We start from the raw sequence: 18,861 nt of genomic DNA, 5'->3' as shown, positions 1-18,861 counted from the left end.
TCTCCCTTCGTATCTAGAGAATTTAAAAATAATATTAGGGGAGCAATACAAGGCACAAGGAATGCTAAAAAGACTCTTGTTTATGAAAAATAAACAATTTATTTAAATATATATAAAAGAAAAAGGATTTCTAATGCTAAGGGATTCTAACTCCTCCCAAATAAACTCCCAGGTCCTGCAAGGAACCACTTCTCCTGTGGTTCACAGGCTATGCTAATCCTCCCTGATCTAACTAACCAAATTTATACTATTCTAAATAATAGCCTAACCACTATAAACTCTTAACTTCGCCTTTTAAGTTATAAAGATAACTAAGGCTAGCTGGTTGAGTCTCTACAAGAATCAAGTTAGGACTCTGAGCCTCAACAGACTCAGAGTCGAAACCAAAGACCAGGTTTTGTTTGGTCTTTTCACAGTTTAACCAATCTACAGACCAGGGGTTCCCAAACTTGTTTGGCCTACCGCCCCCTTTTCAGAAAAAATATTACTTAGTGCCTCCTGTCACATACTATCACCGCCCCCTTACAATTATTCACCGCCCCCAAATGCACCTGCGGCCATCACCGCCCCCCTGGATCGCTGCAGCACCCATCAGGGGGCGGTGGTGCCCACTTTGGAAATCACTGTTATAGACAGTAACAGATAAATGAATAGTGTTTCCCAAGTTGGAAAAAAAAAAACACGCCCCTCCTTCAAGCCTTTCACTTGGACAGAGATAGAGAGAAGCAAAGATGTTACCTTCTCTAGCCCTGAGAGAGAAAAGAAGCTGCGTGTGGCTCTTCTGTGGACTGCCAGAAGCCACTCCTGGAATGCCACATCCAGAGCATGTAACTGTCATAGAATAACGATTATAACTGCCACAGTTGAAATCAACACTCTCTCAGCTCTGTTTGAAACTCCAATTCTTCCTCAAGCCAACTTCTCTACTTCTTATCTCTAAACTAATAAAACAAGACTTATTTTCTAATATCCTTATAAGAGCCATTTATTGAAGTAATTACTCCTGGAAATACATCTAAACGTTCTATGACTCAAAGTAACCCATCACGTATATTCATTCTTTCAGGCACCTTTTATGAAATATCTATTCTATACAAAACACTTTACAACAGGTTGAGACAATTTAAAAATGGTCTCTGCGCTTACTTATCTTTTACCAACAGGGATATGTCTCATAAGCAATGATGAAAAATTATACAATGTCCAATAACCGTAGTGCAGAATAAATGCAAAAGATAAAAACATAGAATGTCAAAAAAAAAAGAGAGAATACATTATTTCTAGCCAATAAGTATCAGTGAAGATTTCACAAACAAAATAGCATTTGTGTTGTCTTCTTTTTTTTTAAACCCTTACCTTCCACCTTAAAATCAATACTATGTATTAGTTCCAAGGCAGAAGAGTGGTAAGGGCTAGACAATGGGGGTCAAGTGACTTGCCCAGGGTCACACAGCTGGGAAGTGTCTGAGGCCACATTTGAACCCAGGACCTCTCATCTCTGGACCTGGCTCTCTATCCACTGAACCACCCAGCTGCCCCTTGTCTTAAAGAATGGATGGAATTTCAAAAAGTGAAGATGGCAGGAAGAAGGAAGAAGTTCCAGCCATAAGGAAGGTAAAAGTAGGGATGTATGTATGTCTATACATACTAGAATATGTACTAAAAAATATGTATTAGAAATGCAGAAGCAGTGAGTAGTCCCTGGCCACAGGAGCAAAGAATATATCCAAGGAAAGGATTAGACAAGATGGGCAGCTACTGAGGGTACAGGAAAGGAAATTTTTAATATTACATTCTAGAAATGTAAATATTTTTAATAATAGAAAATTCCATTCTCCATAGCACACCAGTATTCGTTATATAGTGAATCAAGTTATATTTGTATGCAATTAAGGCTCAAATCCTCTCATGGAGACTAACAAACAAGGGAGATGGTTTTCTAACTTCGCCTTGGATTCACAAGCATTTTGTCCTCAATGAGAGATGAAGCTGGAAATATGGGGGGGAAAACAAATTCTGGAGGGCCAAACATGACAGGCTAAGGAATCTAAACTACTTGTTAGGAAATAGTCAGCCATGAAAACTTTTGAACAAATTTTGAAAGGAGAAGTACTATGAATAAGATGAATCTGGAGTGCAGGGAGTTATGGATGGGTGGTGGGGTAAAAGGGATGGAATTAGAGGCAGAGAAAAAGAAATTAGTAGTAATTGGTAGTAATCTAAATTATCACTGAAATAATCTAAAAACTTGGTAATAAGAGCCATATTAGGACGAAAATGGTTAGAACAAAGATATAGGAATGAATTAAAAATCTATTTCATATTCAGAAAGGAGATTAATATTAAATCAAGCATTTATTGAGTACCTACTATATGCCAGGCAGCTAGAAGGAACTGTAAAAGGGAATTCCTTGTTCTCTTTGTCTATTTTGAGTTTAGATTTGTGAAAGGGAATCCTTTATTCCCTTTGTCTATCTTGAGTTAACACTTCCTTTAACAATAACTTGAGTACCCTTACTTACTACCTCTCCAGATGGCTAAGACAGGATTAACTCTCCTTTGTCTACTTTTGAATTGAATCAACAAAAGCTTGAACACCTTACTTAGCACTAGGTGGAGGAGCTGCAAACCACTTAGTGAATTCACACCCTCAGAAACTCAATTGGCCAGGAAACTGTGAATCCTTTTGATGAGTATTCACTTCTCCGGAAGGTGAGAAGTGGTTTCTACAAACACTATGCCCTAGGAAGTGCTGGACAATTTGGAAGCTGTGATTGGCCCTTGTGAAGAGGGGAAGGGACAAGAAGCCACTATAAAAGGCCCTGACTTTATGGGGCTAGGGAAGTTGACTCCAAGAAGGAACTGGGCTTTAAGAAGGAGCTGGACTTCAAGAAGGAAGTAAACTTCAAGAAGAAGATAGGCTCAAGGAAGAAAGTCAGCCTCATGAGTCACCTTCAGTTCGAGTCATCATCTTGACCTACCTATTGGAGGGAACTTGGATGAATGGATAGTTGGCTTTCCCTTCCTGTCTTCAGGAGAGAGTTTAATACCAGCTGAAGGTCAGCAACTCCTGGTTGAGTTCAGCTCGGTAGCAATAGTTAATTAAGATAGGCTAATGTCATCTCTACCCTTTTATATTTCTCTGCTTTCATTCTTTCCACCTCTTTTATAAATAACAGCTATTAAAAGTCATTTCGACTTTCAGCAATAATACTTTAAATCGGCGACTACCATATTATTTATAATTTTCATGTATTTTAGTTAAACCATTAAAATTTAATTCTTACAGAACAAAGCAAAAAGAACTGAATTCAAATCCAGCCTCAGACACTTAACTAGCTGTGGTACTCTAGGCAAGTCATTTAACTTCTCAAAGCCCTAGTTTCCTCATCTGTAAAATTCTAGGGAATGAAAATAACACATATCGCCTCTTGTTTTTTTATAGATGAAATAATATTGTAAAGTACTTTGCAAACCTTAAATAATTACATAATTATATATTATTAGCTATTATGATATTATTAGCTATCATGTCAAGCACTATGTTAGTTGTTGGAAATACAAACACGAAAAAGTGAGTAATTCCTACCATCAAAGAGTTTACATTCTAATATGGGAAGACAATATGTAGAGGGATAAACAAAACAAATATAAAACAGAAACAAGGTAATGTTAAGGGTTGAAGACAGTAATAGCTGAGGGTACCATAAAGGGGCTTCGTGTAGAAGAATTTTTTGACCTGAATCTTGAATGAAACCAAAGATTCTAAGAGGCAAAGTTGAGGAGGGAAGACATGCCAGGCATGGGAGGTATAAGGGTTAAAATAGGGGTTTTGACAAAATAAGAGAGCAGTTTTTAATAATTTAAGTTTTAATGAGAATATAGTAGAGTTGTAAATTAATATTATCCTTTTAAGCCAAAGAAAAGTAAACTTCTAGCAGCTTTTAACAATTAACAATTTAGTTTGTTTAAAATAGAAATAGTAAATTAATATAGTAAAATGAATATAGTAAAGGAGAGAAATATAGGAAAGAGGTAGAGAAAGAAAATTTCCTTATATCTATACTAGTTATAACATAACTACCTATAATTACTACTAAAACAACCTATATCTACCTATAATAACAACCACCCCACAAAGTTCTAATAGAAAGATAGAAAAGAGGAAAGAGAGATTACTAATCTTATACCCTATAAATATACCTAAAATTCCTAATACTACCTAAAATTCATAATAACTTTCTCTAACTGTCTTCTGAGGACAGCTTCTTCTTGCCTGGCAAACACCAGGCCTATCTAACCTACTCTAGAAATGATTCACTAACTACCACTCACTCACTACTTCAATCAGTTTTCTACAGCAGCCCAAACAGTCAGCAGCCAACTGACAGCAGATCCTTGCCTATAAGACAGACCTCCTGCTCTCTAGAGATCCCAGAGACAAAACACCCTCTAAATTAGGCTAAAGCCAAAAGCCCTCTCAGTAAGTTCAGGCCTGCCTTTATATTCCAGCAATTAAACACCAACCCACACTACCAGCAACCAACCTTCAATGACCAACTCATGCTCAGCAGTCACCTTCCCTGAAACTCCCAGCTCTAACTGTCAGCAACTCACTAGCAACTGTCAGCAACTGACTCTCCTAACTCTCAGCAACTGACAGCCTGCAACTGACCCTGGCTCATCTGGGGGCTCCCTGGTTCCTACTTCCTGTCACTGTGTGGGCATACACATCTCTGTAGTAAGAGGACTTCTAGGATCCCCTGTGAAATTAAAGAATTTCTTTTTACAGAGGGAAAGTGGGGTAAAAAGTGCAGAAATACAGAGATGAAAGGGAGACTGAGTATCATGCATAAGGAATAGCAAAAAGGTAAATTTGGTTGAGAGTACTAGACAATAAGATTGAAAAGGAAGGATGGGGCCAGTTTCTAAAGAGTTTTGATTGTTTGATCTTAGAGATGATAGGGACTCACTGGAGTTTACTGAATAGGTGAGTGATGTGGTCAAACCTGTATTTTTGTGACTATGTGGAGTCAAGAGTGATGTGGGGAAAGATTTGAGTCAGGAAGATCAATTAGGAACCTATTACAAAAGACCTGATGAGATCCTGAAAAAGAGTGGAAGTTATGTAGGTGGAAAAAAGGACATATATATTAAAGGTCTTGTAGAGATAGAACCACAATTTGGCAAGGGATTAGCTGTGTGGGGTAAAAGAGAGAAAGGAGTTTAGGTTGATACTCATTTTTCTTTTTATAGAAAAAAAATGCCAAAGAAAAATGAAAATTCTGAATAGGGGTGATTGGGTGAATTGCAAGTCAAAAAGAATCATAGAATTTAAGAGAAACATAGTTTCTATTTTTTATGTATTTTGAGTTTGAGGTGCCACAAGGATATTCAAATGAAAATATGTAGAAGTCAGTTAGAAACATGGATCTGGAGTCCAGAAAAGTCTTAAGCTTTAAGAGTCAGCTCTATAAAAATAATCATTGCAGCCAAGTGAATGGACAGGACTATCTAAGAAAATTTGGAAGAGAAGACCAAGGTCAAACCTTGGGCACCAACTCCCTTATGAAGTGAAGAAGAAAAACTAATAAAAGAGAAAGAGAAGGAATGGTTAGGGAGAGAGGAAGAGAAATGTTGACTAGGTAGTTGTTGAATATGGTACTTCTGAACTAAGGAAACATTAAGAAGGGGATATAAACAGAATAAAATTCTACAGAAATCAGAGGATAAAATGTGAGAAAAAATTGCACTTTGGATTTCATCTGATTATCTTCCTTCCCTTGGGTAAGTAGTTACCATATTCTACTTTATGATCCCAATTCTCCCCCAACATATTAGTAGAATATCAGTTCAATTCCAGTACAATATCTAAAAGTCAATGACCACCCTTGAACTGCTGGTACTTAACACTAGAGAATTCAACAAGCTCTATTCACAACAAAGGAAATGGAGGGATAGGGATCCAAAACCTGAACTAGTGTCACAAAGACTCAGGAAATTAGTCCTGGCTAACCCCGTGCACTACATAAGGCGATTAATCTTTAATCTGCTTCAGACTCTAGTCACTGTACAATGGGGTTTCATATTAACTAGTCTAGTTCCTTAAAAGAGTGGATAACAAAGGCAAATCCACATATGCCATACTCCTCTTTATCATACTATGTATGTCAGACTTCATTTAAACTCCTTGTTTGGTATTCTTTAGAAGCTCTCACCAGAAAGCAAAGAAACTTTCCTATGACCACAATAGAGACAAATAGGTAGACGGAAAAACAATTTATATAACACTTATGTACCAGTTGTCTTTAAATTATTATCGCAATGGATCTTCACAATAACCCTGGGAGGAAGGTGATATTATTATCCTCATTTTACAGATAAGGAAACTGAGGCAAACCAAAATTAAGATTTTGCCCAGGGTCACAGAGCTGGCAAGGGTCTGGAGGTGAATTTAAACTTGGCCTTCCCAACTCTAGGCCCAGCACTCTATTCACTATACCATCTAGTTCACTTAAGAAAAAAATAAACATCAACTAAAAGTCAAGCTTCAAATGATGTTAAAATATGCTAATTAAATCTCTACCTACCAGCCCAAGGGCACATGTGATAAACTTCTAAATTGTTTTCATTGTTATACTCAAGAGATTTCTTTACCTCCAAAAGAAAATTGTTTCTAAATGAGCTAATATTTTCTGAGAATTTGCTGCAGAAAATAAAATGTCTTTTTTGTTTAAACTCTTACTTTTTATCTTAGAATCTATACAAGTATTGGTTCCAAGGCAAAAGAGCAACAAGGGCTAGACAATTGGGGTTAAATGACTTGCCCAGGGTCACACAGCTAGGGAATATCTGAGGTCAAATTTGAACCCAGGACCTCCTATCTCCACGCCTATCTACTGACCCATAGAGCTGCCCCACAACATGTCATTTTTTAAAAATCAGTATTTAAATACAGTGTCATAGAAGTATTTGGTAGAAAAGGCTTTAATTTTCCAAATTATTCTAATTAATGAACCCATTTCCAATTCATAACACAGAGACTTCAGTTTAAGAAAAAAAGTGTTTATTAGAACTGTCCTCATTACTAAGGTTTATTCAATAAGATAATCATATCATTACTTGTTTAAAATAAAAGTTTTAAAGTAACAGATTACTTTCTCATTTGAATATTGGATATGGTTGTTAATTTTACCATTCCAATCTGTAAGAATAAGTTGCTTTGGTTGAAGGGTTTATTCATCAGTTATTGATCTCCTATACCATATCAATTAGAACATTTTCTAAGGTTGATACTCTTCACATTTTCTTGCTGAATTTCAGCTCACCATCCTTTAAAATGATAAGAGTAGAAACCAACACACTATTGTTCCCCACAGGTCTTTCATGAAATGCAAATGGTCTTCAGATGACTTTTTAGACTAAGCTTTTTTCTCCTTAGCTTCTCCTACCTATTCCCAGGCTGACAGGAAGTATTATTTATCTTCACTGATAAAGAGGAATCAGGGAGTACATACACCATTATAGAATGAACCTTTAAAGAGAAGATTGTATAATCATACTATCTACTTCAATGTAAAATGTTGTCCACCTTATCTGCTTACCTCCATGAAGTTTAATATACATTCTCTTTTTAACAACTCACAATAAGGTAGCTCTTTATGTATATGGTGTTATGTTTATTTGTATGTATTTATATTATTTATATGTATGTATAATTACATAATTCTTATGTAATTATATTCTTAGAGAGTCGTTTTAGACATTGAGGGATTGACTTGTCCTGTAGTCTCATAGCTAATATATATCTGAAGCAATACTTATTTGAACCCAAAGATGGCCCTCTATTTACACTATAGCATGCAGCCTCTCATCCCCAATTTACAGAAGAGGAAACTACAAATATAAGAAAATATAGGATTTGTTTGTGTTCAAATACTTACTAGTATTTCAGGCAGTATTCAAATCAAGATCTCCTTTCTCCATGTCCAGCACTCTTTCCACCATGCCATGCTATTATGCTATTACTCAATAATATAAACTGGTATGTCTGGGTCACAAATAGCAAAAGGTATAGCTTTTTCTGGAAAAGCTTCCCTCTACTGTTTCTAAGAACTATTCTAAAATGTTAACACAAAATTACAAAGTGTAAGAAAGATATTGGTGCTGACTCTTGGGGGGAAAAAAAACAATATGCTTTTACAACTCTTAATTTTGCTTTTGCTACTTTGTCATTTCAGAATATTTTACATAGTCTCCCAGTATCATTCCATTTAATTTATACAGTTGTCATCAACAAAATAATAAATCTTCTAACCCTCATACAAACAAAATCTAAATGAAACTATAAAACTTGATGTTCTCAGACTGGGGAATCAATTCAAAATCACCTCCACCGCTACGACAGTGGGGATTGGGAAAGAAAAGATGAAAACCAACAGGAATTAAGATGATCTTGAGAAGTGGAGAAAGCAGAACTGGTGAGAAGAGTTGAATGCATCATGAAGTGCTCAGGCCATCAGCCACTTCCTCCATAAAGTTTCTGTAACAGCAGACCTGGGTGAAATATGCTATCTTGTTTCAGCCCTCTGGTTCCCTTACTTGGAATCATATCCCTTTCTGAAACATCAGCCATGTCCACAAGAACTAACTGGGCCTGCAGGAGAGGATTAAGGTGCAAGATCAGAGATCCTGATTTCAAGCAAATATCCCTACTAATAAAAAAAATAGGTGATAAGGAGAAAAAAAGATAAAAAGAAACAGAATTACTCAAAAACTTTTTTCAGACTTAGTAGGCATTTGGGGGTTTCAAGGGTAAAGGTAGGAATAGAGATAGGAATGACTCTTATAGGTCTAGGAAAAATTAATTCTAAACATCAAACCAAAACCAAAAAACACATAGTCTCTACTAAAAATGCATCATGATCAGAATGATACAAATCAAAATTTAAATGTATAAGAAGTATTGAAACTGTTTTACTTTTTTGAAGAGGGACAGAAAGCAAGAGAAGAGAAACCATGGAAGAATCTTAAGTAGAATCAGAGATTTAAGAAATGGACATCACAGAGGCCATCTAGTCCGGCCTTCTCCTTTGTGCCAGATAAGGAAACCTAGGGACAAGGTCACACAGGCATTAAGAACCAGAGAAAATATTTGAACTCAGGTCCTCTGACCTAGAATTCAGCGTACTTTCTTTTTCCTAAGTCTTTTTTTTTTTTTTTTTTTTTTTTTTTTTTTTTTTTACCTTTACCTTTAAGAAGTCAGGTAAGGATTGGGAAGGCAAAGGTATTCCAACAGCAAAAGCAAGAGGCTGAAAGTCTTGAAAAGTGTTTACTTTGGCTGGAATCTGGAGCATTAAGAGGGAGCAGTGTAAGGTAAGGCTAGCAAAAGAATCTGTAGTCAGGCCACAGCGATCCCTAAAGTGTCAGGATGTCCTAGGTGTTTGAACTTTTGTCACCTATGCCACGTAGAGTCGCCAGAGCTTTGCCAGTAGAGCAGTGACGGTGATAAGAGCTGTCCTTTACACCTGGCAGTCAGCGGGGAATGGATTGTGGGGGCAGAACCAGGACCTCAAGATGCAAATGACAGGCAGGAGACAGCAGCCAAAGAGAAGTGGACGCAACCTCTCTAACGAGTAGCCTATGCGGCTTTTCCCAGGTGAGGGATAGACTCTTTAACTTCCCTCTCTAATTTCAGACTCTAAGGTCCTGGGCTCCTCTGAGTCGCCCTCTCCGTCATTCCCCAAACTTGGACCTTTCTCCCATCCCTTTTTCCCTGCCCACCCGGCTAAGGCACACCCGGGACTCCAGTGCTCACCTGGCGACAGTTTGGGGACTCTCCCGATCTTGCTAGTTATCTCTGCGGTCAGCACCGCAAAGTCCTGCTCGTAGCCCTCAAAGTCAGACGACATTGCGGCTGTGAGGGTCGGAGATTCCGACAGGAGCGCGTGGGGGGCGGCGGCTCGGAAACGCCAAAACTCCGGCGGTAGTGGCTGCAGCAGCGAGAACCCAGGACAGCTCCCAAACCGGCCGCTTCCGGGTTGTGCTACTTGAGCGGCAGTGCCCTCCGGAAACTCAGCTTACTTGTACCCAGTTCCTTGACGATCCCTCTTTCCATCCTTCAAGAAATCACAGTGTGGGAGGGCAGAGAGCCCCACGTCGGTGGAAAAGCACCCCTTCTCAAAGTACACCTCAGAATCCTCTCTCCTTCTCAAACTACACCTCAGAATCCTCTCTGCGTTCCTCCAGAAGTTGACTCCCTGAGCAACAGGCGATAGGAAGTGGTTTCCGGAGGGACTACTTCGGAAAGGGAACTCGGGAAGTGGCGATGACCCAGACTGGCCACTGCGCCCGAGGGAGTTGCGGAAAGGCTGAGGCTCTGTGGGGATAATCGTAGTGACCAAGCGACGCTCATTACTGCCTGCGGCTTCAAACTTAACTCGCTTGTCACCTGGGAAGAGCGGAGGAACCGGTGACGGAAGAATCCCGGGAAGGAAGAGGAATGTATTCCGGGTGAGGCCAGCCCCGCCGCCCCGGAAGTGCCCGAGGGCGGCGATGGCTGAGGAGTGGGCGCGGGAGGGAGCGGGGAAGCGGAGCTCCAGAATGAGGCCCGGGCTTCGGAACAGGTTGTGCCCCCTGGTGCGTAGTGGTCCCCTTTACGGCGCCCTACGGTCCTGCCCTGAGGTGGGGGATGGGGGACAGAATCTGTAAGCGCCTGGACCAATGGTGATGGAGGGGAAACTGAGGCACGAGGCAGCATTTCAGAGGAATTGCACAGTTCCATTTACCCAGCATTTCATTTGCATCTTGCATCTCCGGACGCACCCAGACTCTGGATCGCCTGAGACGTAGCTTCCTCTTTCTGGCTTCCCCGCCGCCTCTCTCCATTCCTCTGCCTTCTTTCTTTTGGGAACCTCGACTGTCCTTGTACCCGTTCAGTCCTCCCGCCCCCGGTGGGTGCTGATATTGGAAGGGGAGAGGGACGCTTGAGAGGGATATTATCCATAAGTTAGTGTATAAGCACCGTAGCATAGGATGGGCGAAAATGAAATTCATATAACTTACAAGCTTCAAGAGAAGTTAGGACCCATCCAGGCCAGTCCTTATTCTGCAGATGGGTAAACTGATGCCTGGAGAAAAAAGGACTTTAACAACATGACACACTGGTAGAGCTTGTCTTATGATCCGAATTGCTTTAAACTTCACCTCTGCTGCTGTTTTAGGTCTTTGCCCAAGGCACTTGTTAAATAATGAGTGCCTGCCACAACTCTTGGTTATTGCCTGTGACAGAAACTGCTTTGTGATGCCCCAGTGAAGTGTGCTGAGAAACCAAAAAGACCATGACAAAGTTTTCAAAATAGCCTACCAGGAAATCCGAGAAGTTAATTTGTTCTGATATGGAGGCTGGGACAAATAATTGTTTTTCTTCCTGGTCATTTACTATATTTTTCTAACTTTGACCCAATTGATTTTTGTTGAAATTGCTTACTTTGCTATATACTTATTTAATCAATGTTTTTCTTTGTTGTTACCTTGTGTTATTCATCAAGTTTCCATTCTACACATCTAACACTTTCACAGATTTGTAGAATGTTAAAGCAGAGAAGGACCAAAGAGTTTTAGTTAAGTACCATCATTTTACAAATGAGGAAAATGAGGTAAGGCCACCCAGCAAGTGGCAATCCAAACCAGAACCCAGGTTACCAAACTCTCAATTCACAGGTAACTGTCTTTTAAAACTAATATTCTTCAATGATCATATTGAATTTGAGACCCATTATTGCCCAATCCAGTAACAGTAATTCGTATTACAATGAGAAATGATCTTTTCAAAAATTATATTTACTGGCCATTAGACACAGCATTCCAATTTTTTTTTAAGCTGTAATTTCAATGGTATTGGGAACTCTCAATGGAGAAACTCCTTTTGCCTATGTAAATAAGCACATGCTCTGTAATTTAGAGTTCTAGAGAGTTGCCTGGGGCACCTAGAAGTTGAATGATTTGATATTCAGCCAGTCTGAGGTGAGATTAGCCTTCTTAGTCTTTCTGACTGTTGTGGCTATATACTGCTTTAATTTCTGTCATACTCTTTGTTATGGTGATAAATGCTTATTATAGAAATCTCTTTGTTGAAGTACCAACTAGCATTCTGGTGTCTTTGCATCAGCTTTCTCCTTTCCCTGGGAGCATTGGCATGGAAACCAAAGCCTGATATGGATTTTTTTAGTTTAGCTAATGCACACATTCGAGAACATAGTAGATATTTTTCCAGTTAGTTAGCCTACACTCACCACCAAGTCTCCTCCCTGCATTGATTGGGAGAATTCACTTCTGTTTCCAGTCAGTGAATACTGAGTTCCTGTGACCTTAAGGAAGTTACTTCACCCTTTCTTGACCTCAAATTTTCTATCTGTAAAATGATATCATTGTATTATTGATGAGAGATCCTTTTAAACTCTAAAATTACCTGACTCCATAGTCCCAATAGTGTTCTTTTATGAAGGCTTTATATCAGTTGGAAATGTATAAAATGAATATAGTTAAATGATGTTAAAGAACTATAGAAGTGTGTTATGAATGTTTCTCCCAGACAGATCTCATAGCATTTCAAAAAAATTCTGATTTCTCAGGCTTTATGTTTTAAACTGGTTACCTTTAATATAGTCTTTATTTTTCTTCTAAATATTTATATTTTGTTTTATTTAGGTTGGTTTTAAAACAATGAAATTCACTTGTTCTGGTCAAGACAAAGATCTCTGAACACCATACAGTTAAATGGCTTAATCAGATTTAGCATCCCACAGTTTGAAGGCATGAGTATTAATGAAGACCCACGGACTTATGACACATGGAAATGTGTTTCCAAAAAAGGAACTTTACAAGGCTTTTAAAATAGACAATAACTCTCACCATTATGGGTGTACTCTATTCAGTTATTAGATTTGAAAATCTCCACGAGTTAAAAAGACTGTGCCACTGGGGTCCCATTATAGCTCTTGGCGTTATAGCAATATGTTCTACAATGGCCATGATTGACTCAGTTTTGTGGTATTGGCCTTTACATACAACTGGAGGAAGTGTGAATTTCATCATGTTGATAAATTGGACTGTCATGATTCTTTACAATTACTTCAATGCCATGTTTGTGGGCCCTGGCTATGTGCCTCTGAAATGGAAACCGGTAAGGAAAAAAAGACATTCTTTGAAATATAAAATCTGATATCAGTCTTATTTTTTTTAATCTTTATTAAAAGCTATGTGATTAAAAAAAAATTTAAACACAGTGTTTTTTTTTGTCAGTTGGCAAAGCCCAAAAGCTCTAATCACTTCTCAGTTACTTTCTTGAAACTACCTAAATTATTACATTTTTAAAATACTTCATTTAAATTGTGACCTTTAAATAACATAAATCCTTACAAAAATGTTGTAAAACCAGATTTGATTTTCCTGAAAATAGTACAGATCAGGACAGCTAGGTGGCACAGGCTTGGAGATGAGAGGTCCTGGGTCCAGTAGGGCCTCAGATACTTCCCAGCTGTGTGGCCCTGGGCAAGTCACTTAACCCCCATTGCCTAGCCCTTAACAATCTTTTCCCTTGGAACTGATACCTTGGATTGATTCTAAGACAGAAGGTAAGGATTTTTTTTTAAAAATCAAATAGTACAGACTTCTGTATGTCAACTCACCAAATATTTATTAAGCAACTATTTTGTTCAAGATGCTTTAAGAAGTTTTAAGATTCTTTTGTGAAGTACAGTGATCATAACAGTGTTTTATAATGATTGTCTACCTGAGTGGTTATTAAATAGAATAAACATTCATTTGGAAAAGAAGCTACGGAAACACAGATGAGGAAGTTGGTAAAAACAAAGAAATAAGGAAACCATCAAGAAATTATGGGAAGAAATTATTTCAGAAGAGAGAGATTAGAAAACAGCCATAATTGTACCTTAAGAAATATTATAGCTCAGGAAGATTTCAGTCTAATTAAAAGTAATGATTATATATTGGACATTGGGATGAATTTAGAAATAACTACACAGATTTGAAATAATGAAAACTAATGGTTTATTTACCATAGTAAAATTTTGACTAAAAACGTGGTGCCACCTTTTGCCAGAGGCATTTCCTGATCTCAGTTGTTGGTGCTATCTTTCTCTCTCTTTCTCTCAAAATTATTATGTATTTGGTCTGAATTTGTGATTGCATTGGTATGGTCCCTCAAAGGTTGGAATGTGGTTTGGAACTTAGTGCTTGTCTGAAGCATGGAAAGGTCAGACAGCCCATAGGTTTCAAAGGCAGGAGTCAAACCTAGGTGTACCTGACTCCAAGGCCAGCTCTATCAACTATGCCATTTTACCCTTCACTTTGTATTTGCTTGTATTTATTTTTCTTTAATTATCAGTTTATTTATTATTTCCCTTCTCTAGAACATAAACTCCTTTAGTGCAGTGGCTGATTCATATTTTTCTTTACAGTCTTAGTGCCCATTATAGTACCTGACATATAGTTGGTGATTAGTGAATGCTTATTGGGCTGAATTGGATTGTGAGTTTTAAGAGCTGGGCCTCAATTTTCTCATCTGTAAAATAAGGGAATTGGACTTGGTGGCCTCTGAGGTCCTTTCTGGCTCTAAATCCTGTAAAGGTGTTCATCTCTTGTTCCCTGATACTAACATGTGATGTTTCTCTTCCTTATTTTTCCAAACAAGGAGAAAGCTCAAGATACCATGTATCTCCAGTTTTGTAAGGTGTGCCAGGCATATAAGGCACCACGTTCCCATCACTGCCGAAAGTGTAACAGGTACCAGTTCTTCATTGCTTTTCATTATGGATTGACTCCCTTGATTCTTGACCTTGTGTTTGCTTCCTCACCGTACAAAAGTCAGTTTCAGGGGCAGCTGGTGGCTCAGCAGAAGAGAGCCAGGCCTGGAAACTGGAGGCCCTAGGTTCAAATCTGGCCTTAAATTCTTTCTAGCTGTTTGATCCTGGGCAAGTCATTTAACTCCATTGCCTAGCCCTTACCATTCTTCTACTTTGGAACCGATACTTAGTATAGAGTCTAAGACAGAAGGATTTAAGGGGAAAAAAGTCAGTTTTATGAGAATATTTTGCAAATCTTAACATTTACCAAAGCAGCAGTGCTACAAAGGGACCCAGCCTGGTGGTAATTATCATCAAATCATTTCTCCCTTAGATTCTTTATCTTTAAGTTGGACAGGACCACATCCAGTACAGCCCCTTGATTTGACATACAACCAGTCCAGAGTAGTGAAAGGACTTTTCCTAAGAACACATGCCCTGTAAGCAGCAGAGCCAGATTTTCCTCTTAAGTTGTCTAACCCAAGTTCAGGGCGGTTTCCACTACACTACTACCTGTCTGTCAAGGTTGGAAGGGAAGTATTTTGAAAATAAAGCAGTATAAAAATAAGAGCTGGCATTTCCAAAAATAATGTTATAAGTACTTTTGTATTCCTAATAAGATGTATCCATGTGACTTTTATGCCATTGATCTCCCTTGCATAGCCTTTGCAGCATATTTCCAATCCTTTGTGTAATCTTATGTTTTAAAATTTTTACTTATTTTAGAATTCTGGCCATTTCACATTTATAACTTAAAATGAAGTATGTTCTCCTCAAAACAAGAAAAGAAAAATAAAGCACTATGAACAAGTTTTGAAATATTTGGCTAGAATGTTTTTTTTTTTAAGGACAACTAAATGCACAGTTAAAAAAAGCTGTGATGAGAAAGTGATAATACAGTGAAACCATTGGAGACAACTACTGTTTCTTTCAAACATTTGGTTTGGCTTTTGAAAAGTTTATTCTATATCTTACACGCGTGGATCTAACATCTACCAGTTATACATAAAAGAAGGAAGTCAAGGACATCTAGTTGGGCCTGTTGTTGCTTTCAATCCCTGGTGGAAATTTATGAGTATTTTTTAGTGTTTTCACTGTATTCCACTTTAGTTACTAGTTTTCAGAAATAGAGCGAAGACTGAAACTCATAACTGTGCTCATTTCTTCCTGCTGCATGTCTCAGTTGATTTCCTGACTACTTAAAACAAACACATGGAGGAGGCACCACTCTTTCTTCAGGAGCTGTTAATGTATGTCATTTCTTGTGCTGCTTTGATTTTCAGTCATAAATGAATACATAAATTCATCATTTATGTTTCTATGAGAATACTTGAAAGAAAATTTTCCTTTTCCATAATATATAACTTTTCCATGACTTATAAATGGCATGCTCTATTCAATAGAGTTCTTTTAAGGCAAAATTTACTGAATCTTTTATGTACCTTTTTTTCCCATTATAGATGTGTTATGAAGATGGATCATCATTGCCCTTGGATCAATAATTGTTGTGGTTACCAGAATCATGCATCATTTACATTGTTTCTCCTCTTAGCACCCCTGGGCTGTATTCATGCTGCATTCATCTTTGTTATGACCATGTATACACAGCTTTATAATAGGGTAAGAGATTGTTGATCATCCAGTTGTCAGGTTAAGTGTTAATGGTGGTGATTATTTACAACCTTATTGTGACTATATTCACTAAAATTAAAAAGAATAAAATAACATTTTCCTTTCCTTTATAAAAACATTTTTGGCTTTTTTTTTTAAAGCAGTACTAAAATGTGTATAAGTTTATTTAACTCTGGGAACTAAAATGTAAGTTTTTAATACATGTTTTTTGAAGTGAATAAAAGGAAACCTAAGGAGTAGTTTGGGTGGGATAGACCATAAAGCAGAGAATATCAAATCCTAGAGATCACTGCTACTAAAGAAATAAATCCTTTAAACACAGGATTTGTCAACTTGATTTATAACGGATGGGATTGAAGTTAACTTGGCCAAGTTTTTTGCACATTTTAAATAATAATAAAGTTGTTAAATTAAGTAGAGGAGAACTTGCCTGATGGTTGCTGAAAAATGTCCCTTTAGGAACAATTATGAGTTGATTTTCAGCAAACAGATGTGCATTGGAGCTATTGAACCAAATTAGATTCATAAAAACAGCTCTTTCCCTAGTTATCTTAGTGAAAGTTCTGAATTGACAACAGAGGGGGACAGTTTGTAGTTTGGAATATTACATATTGTATCTAATCATTGTCCACTACCAGATAATTATAGTTTTTCCTTTTTAGATCTCCTTTGGTTGGAATACAGTAAAAATTGATATGAGTGCAGCTAAGAGAGATCCCCTTCCTATTATACCCTTTGGACTATCTGCATTTGCTGCCTCTCTGTTTGCCTTGGGATTGGCTGTGGGAACAACTATAGCAGTTGGTATGTTGTTTTTTATCCAGGTAAGTTTGAGTTACCAATAGCTAGAAGATTCAAGATTGTTGGGATTGATGAGACTAAGACGGAGCCTATATTTATAAAATGGAGAACTGTGCTTTGGTTCTGACCTCCATCTAGGCCACAGATTTATTTTGTCTGAAATGGAATTATACAAATAATTGATTTAGTCCTTTGATTCATTTTGCTCGGGTAGATACAGAGAGCTACAGTGTAGAAAAAACAAAGCATTTTAAGAATTAAAATGCTTAGTCAGAACCTAACACTGGTTTGAAAAGATGGTTAGAGCAGAGTGATGAAATGAGTTTTTGGTGGTACTACTTACTCTCGACCTAGAAATAATGTCTTTGAAGTTCAGTATCCCTGTAAATAGAGGTAAATAATATCAGTAATAAATTAACATCCTTTGTTTGGAGGACCTACTTAGATACAGAGATATTAGGCATTTGTAAGAAACAATGAAATATCAAAATAAAATTAATTAAAGAAAGACTTTATTATTTCTTTCCAAACTATAAATAATGGATCTATATGAATATATCTGAAGTATAGGGTAGATTAAAGAAAAAGTAATCAAAAAATTTAATTACAAAGTATGTATATATTAACAAATAAGATATATCAGCTATTTCCTTAATACTGTGAAAGCCTTTGCAAAGTTACTGTGAAAGCCTTTGCAAAGTTGCTGTGAAATGTTTTTTGGCATTTGAAATTTAGTTAATTACTGAAAAGAATGAGGTATTTTACTAGTTTTTTTGTACATAATTGATTTCTCTATTGATGTGATCTTTGTATACTTAAAATTTTGTGTAAATGATAATTCAACTGTCTCATTTAATTTTCAGATGAAAGTAATTCTCAGAAATAAAACTTCTATTGAATCATGGATTGAAGAAAAGGTAAATTTTTATGCAGCATCTTCTTAATTTTAAAATAATATGTTGGAGGCAGCTGGGTAGCTCAGTGAATTGAGAGCCAGCCCCAGAGATAGGAGGTCCTAGGTTCAAATCTGACCTTAGACACTTCGTAGCTGTGTGACTATGGGCAAGTCATTTAACCCACATTGCCTAGCCCTTACCATTCTTATACCTTAGAATCAATGCATAGTAGAAAGTAAAGGTTTTTTTAAAAGAATAATAATAGTTTGTTAGCTAAAAATGACTAAAAATTAATAACTCTCTTTAGTTTTTTTGCAAATAACCAAGTAACATTTAAAATAGAATACATCTTGATTAATCACTCATTTAAGTATACCAAACAATAAAAATATGTTTCTAAAAGATTATTAAAAGCCCCTCGATCAATCAGTAAACATTTATTAAGTACTCAAAATGTGCAAGGCATATCAGTTGACCATCAACTGCCTTGCATCATCTTGGGGAGGAACTCCAACCCTAGTGTCATCAAATCTTTCTTACATATTCTGTTTTATCTGTAAATAAGAACTAATTCCTGAAACTAAATAATCCTTGTTAAGCTTATTTTTTCATGAATGAAATAAAATTGCTGACAGTCACATAGTACTTTTTTATTAAGCATTTATATT

The 18,861-nt window shown here is 37.2% G+C and overlaps 2 protein-coding genes across 4 annotated transcripts in view; one reads left to right on the top strand and one right to left on the bottom strand.

The window, feature by feature from the left end:
• Positions 1–9,997, bottom strand: part of VTI1A (vesicle transport through interaction with t-SNAREs 1A) — a 437,247-nt gene extending 427,250 nt beyond the window's left edge. For all 3 annotated transcript variants that reach the window (XM_044665578.1, XM_044665577.1, XM_044665576.1), the window contains exon 1: positions 9,818–9,997. In XM_044665578.1, the coding sequence (XP_044521513.1) occupies positions 9,818–9,911 (94 nt within the window). In that variant the 5' untranslated portion in view covers positions 9,912–9,997. The remainder of the gene's footprint in view (positions 1–9,817) is intronic.
• Positions 9,998–10,850: 853 nt separating this feature from the next.
• The window catches only part of ZDHHC6 (zinc finger DHHC-type palmitoyltransferase 6), a 30,098-nt gene continuing 22,087 nt past the window's right edge, over positions 10,851–18,861 (top strand). Inside the window, exons 1-6 of the mRNA XM_044662576.1 lie at positions 10,851–10,952; positions 12,709–13,183; positions 14,714–14,805; positions 16,325–16,484; positions 17,159–17,320; positions 18,161–18,214. Coding sequence (XP_044518511.1) covers positions 12,917–13,183; positions 14,714–14,805; positions 16,325–16,484; positions 17,159–17,320; positions 18,161–18,214 — 735 coding nt within the window. The 5' untranslated portion in view covers positions 10,851–10,952; positions 12,709–12,916. The remainder of the gene's footprint in view (positions 10,953–12,708; positions 13,184–14,713; positions 14,806–16,324; positions 16,485–17,158; positions 17,321–18,160; positions 18,215–18,861) is intronic.

This window comes from Gracilinanus agilis, chromosome 2 (genome assembly GCF_016433145.1).
Source record: "Gracilinanus agilis isolate LMUSP501 chromosome 2, AgileGrace, whole genome shotgun sequence".
Classification (NCBI taxonomy): Eukaryota; Metazoa; Chordata; class Mammalia; order Didelphimorphia; family Didelphidae; genus Gracilinanus; species Gracilinanus agilis.
This window is presented reverse-complemented; position numbering and strand designations above follow the sequence as displayed.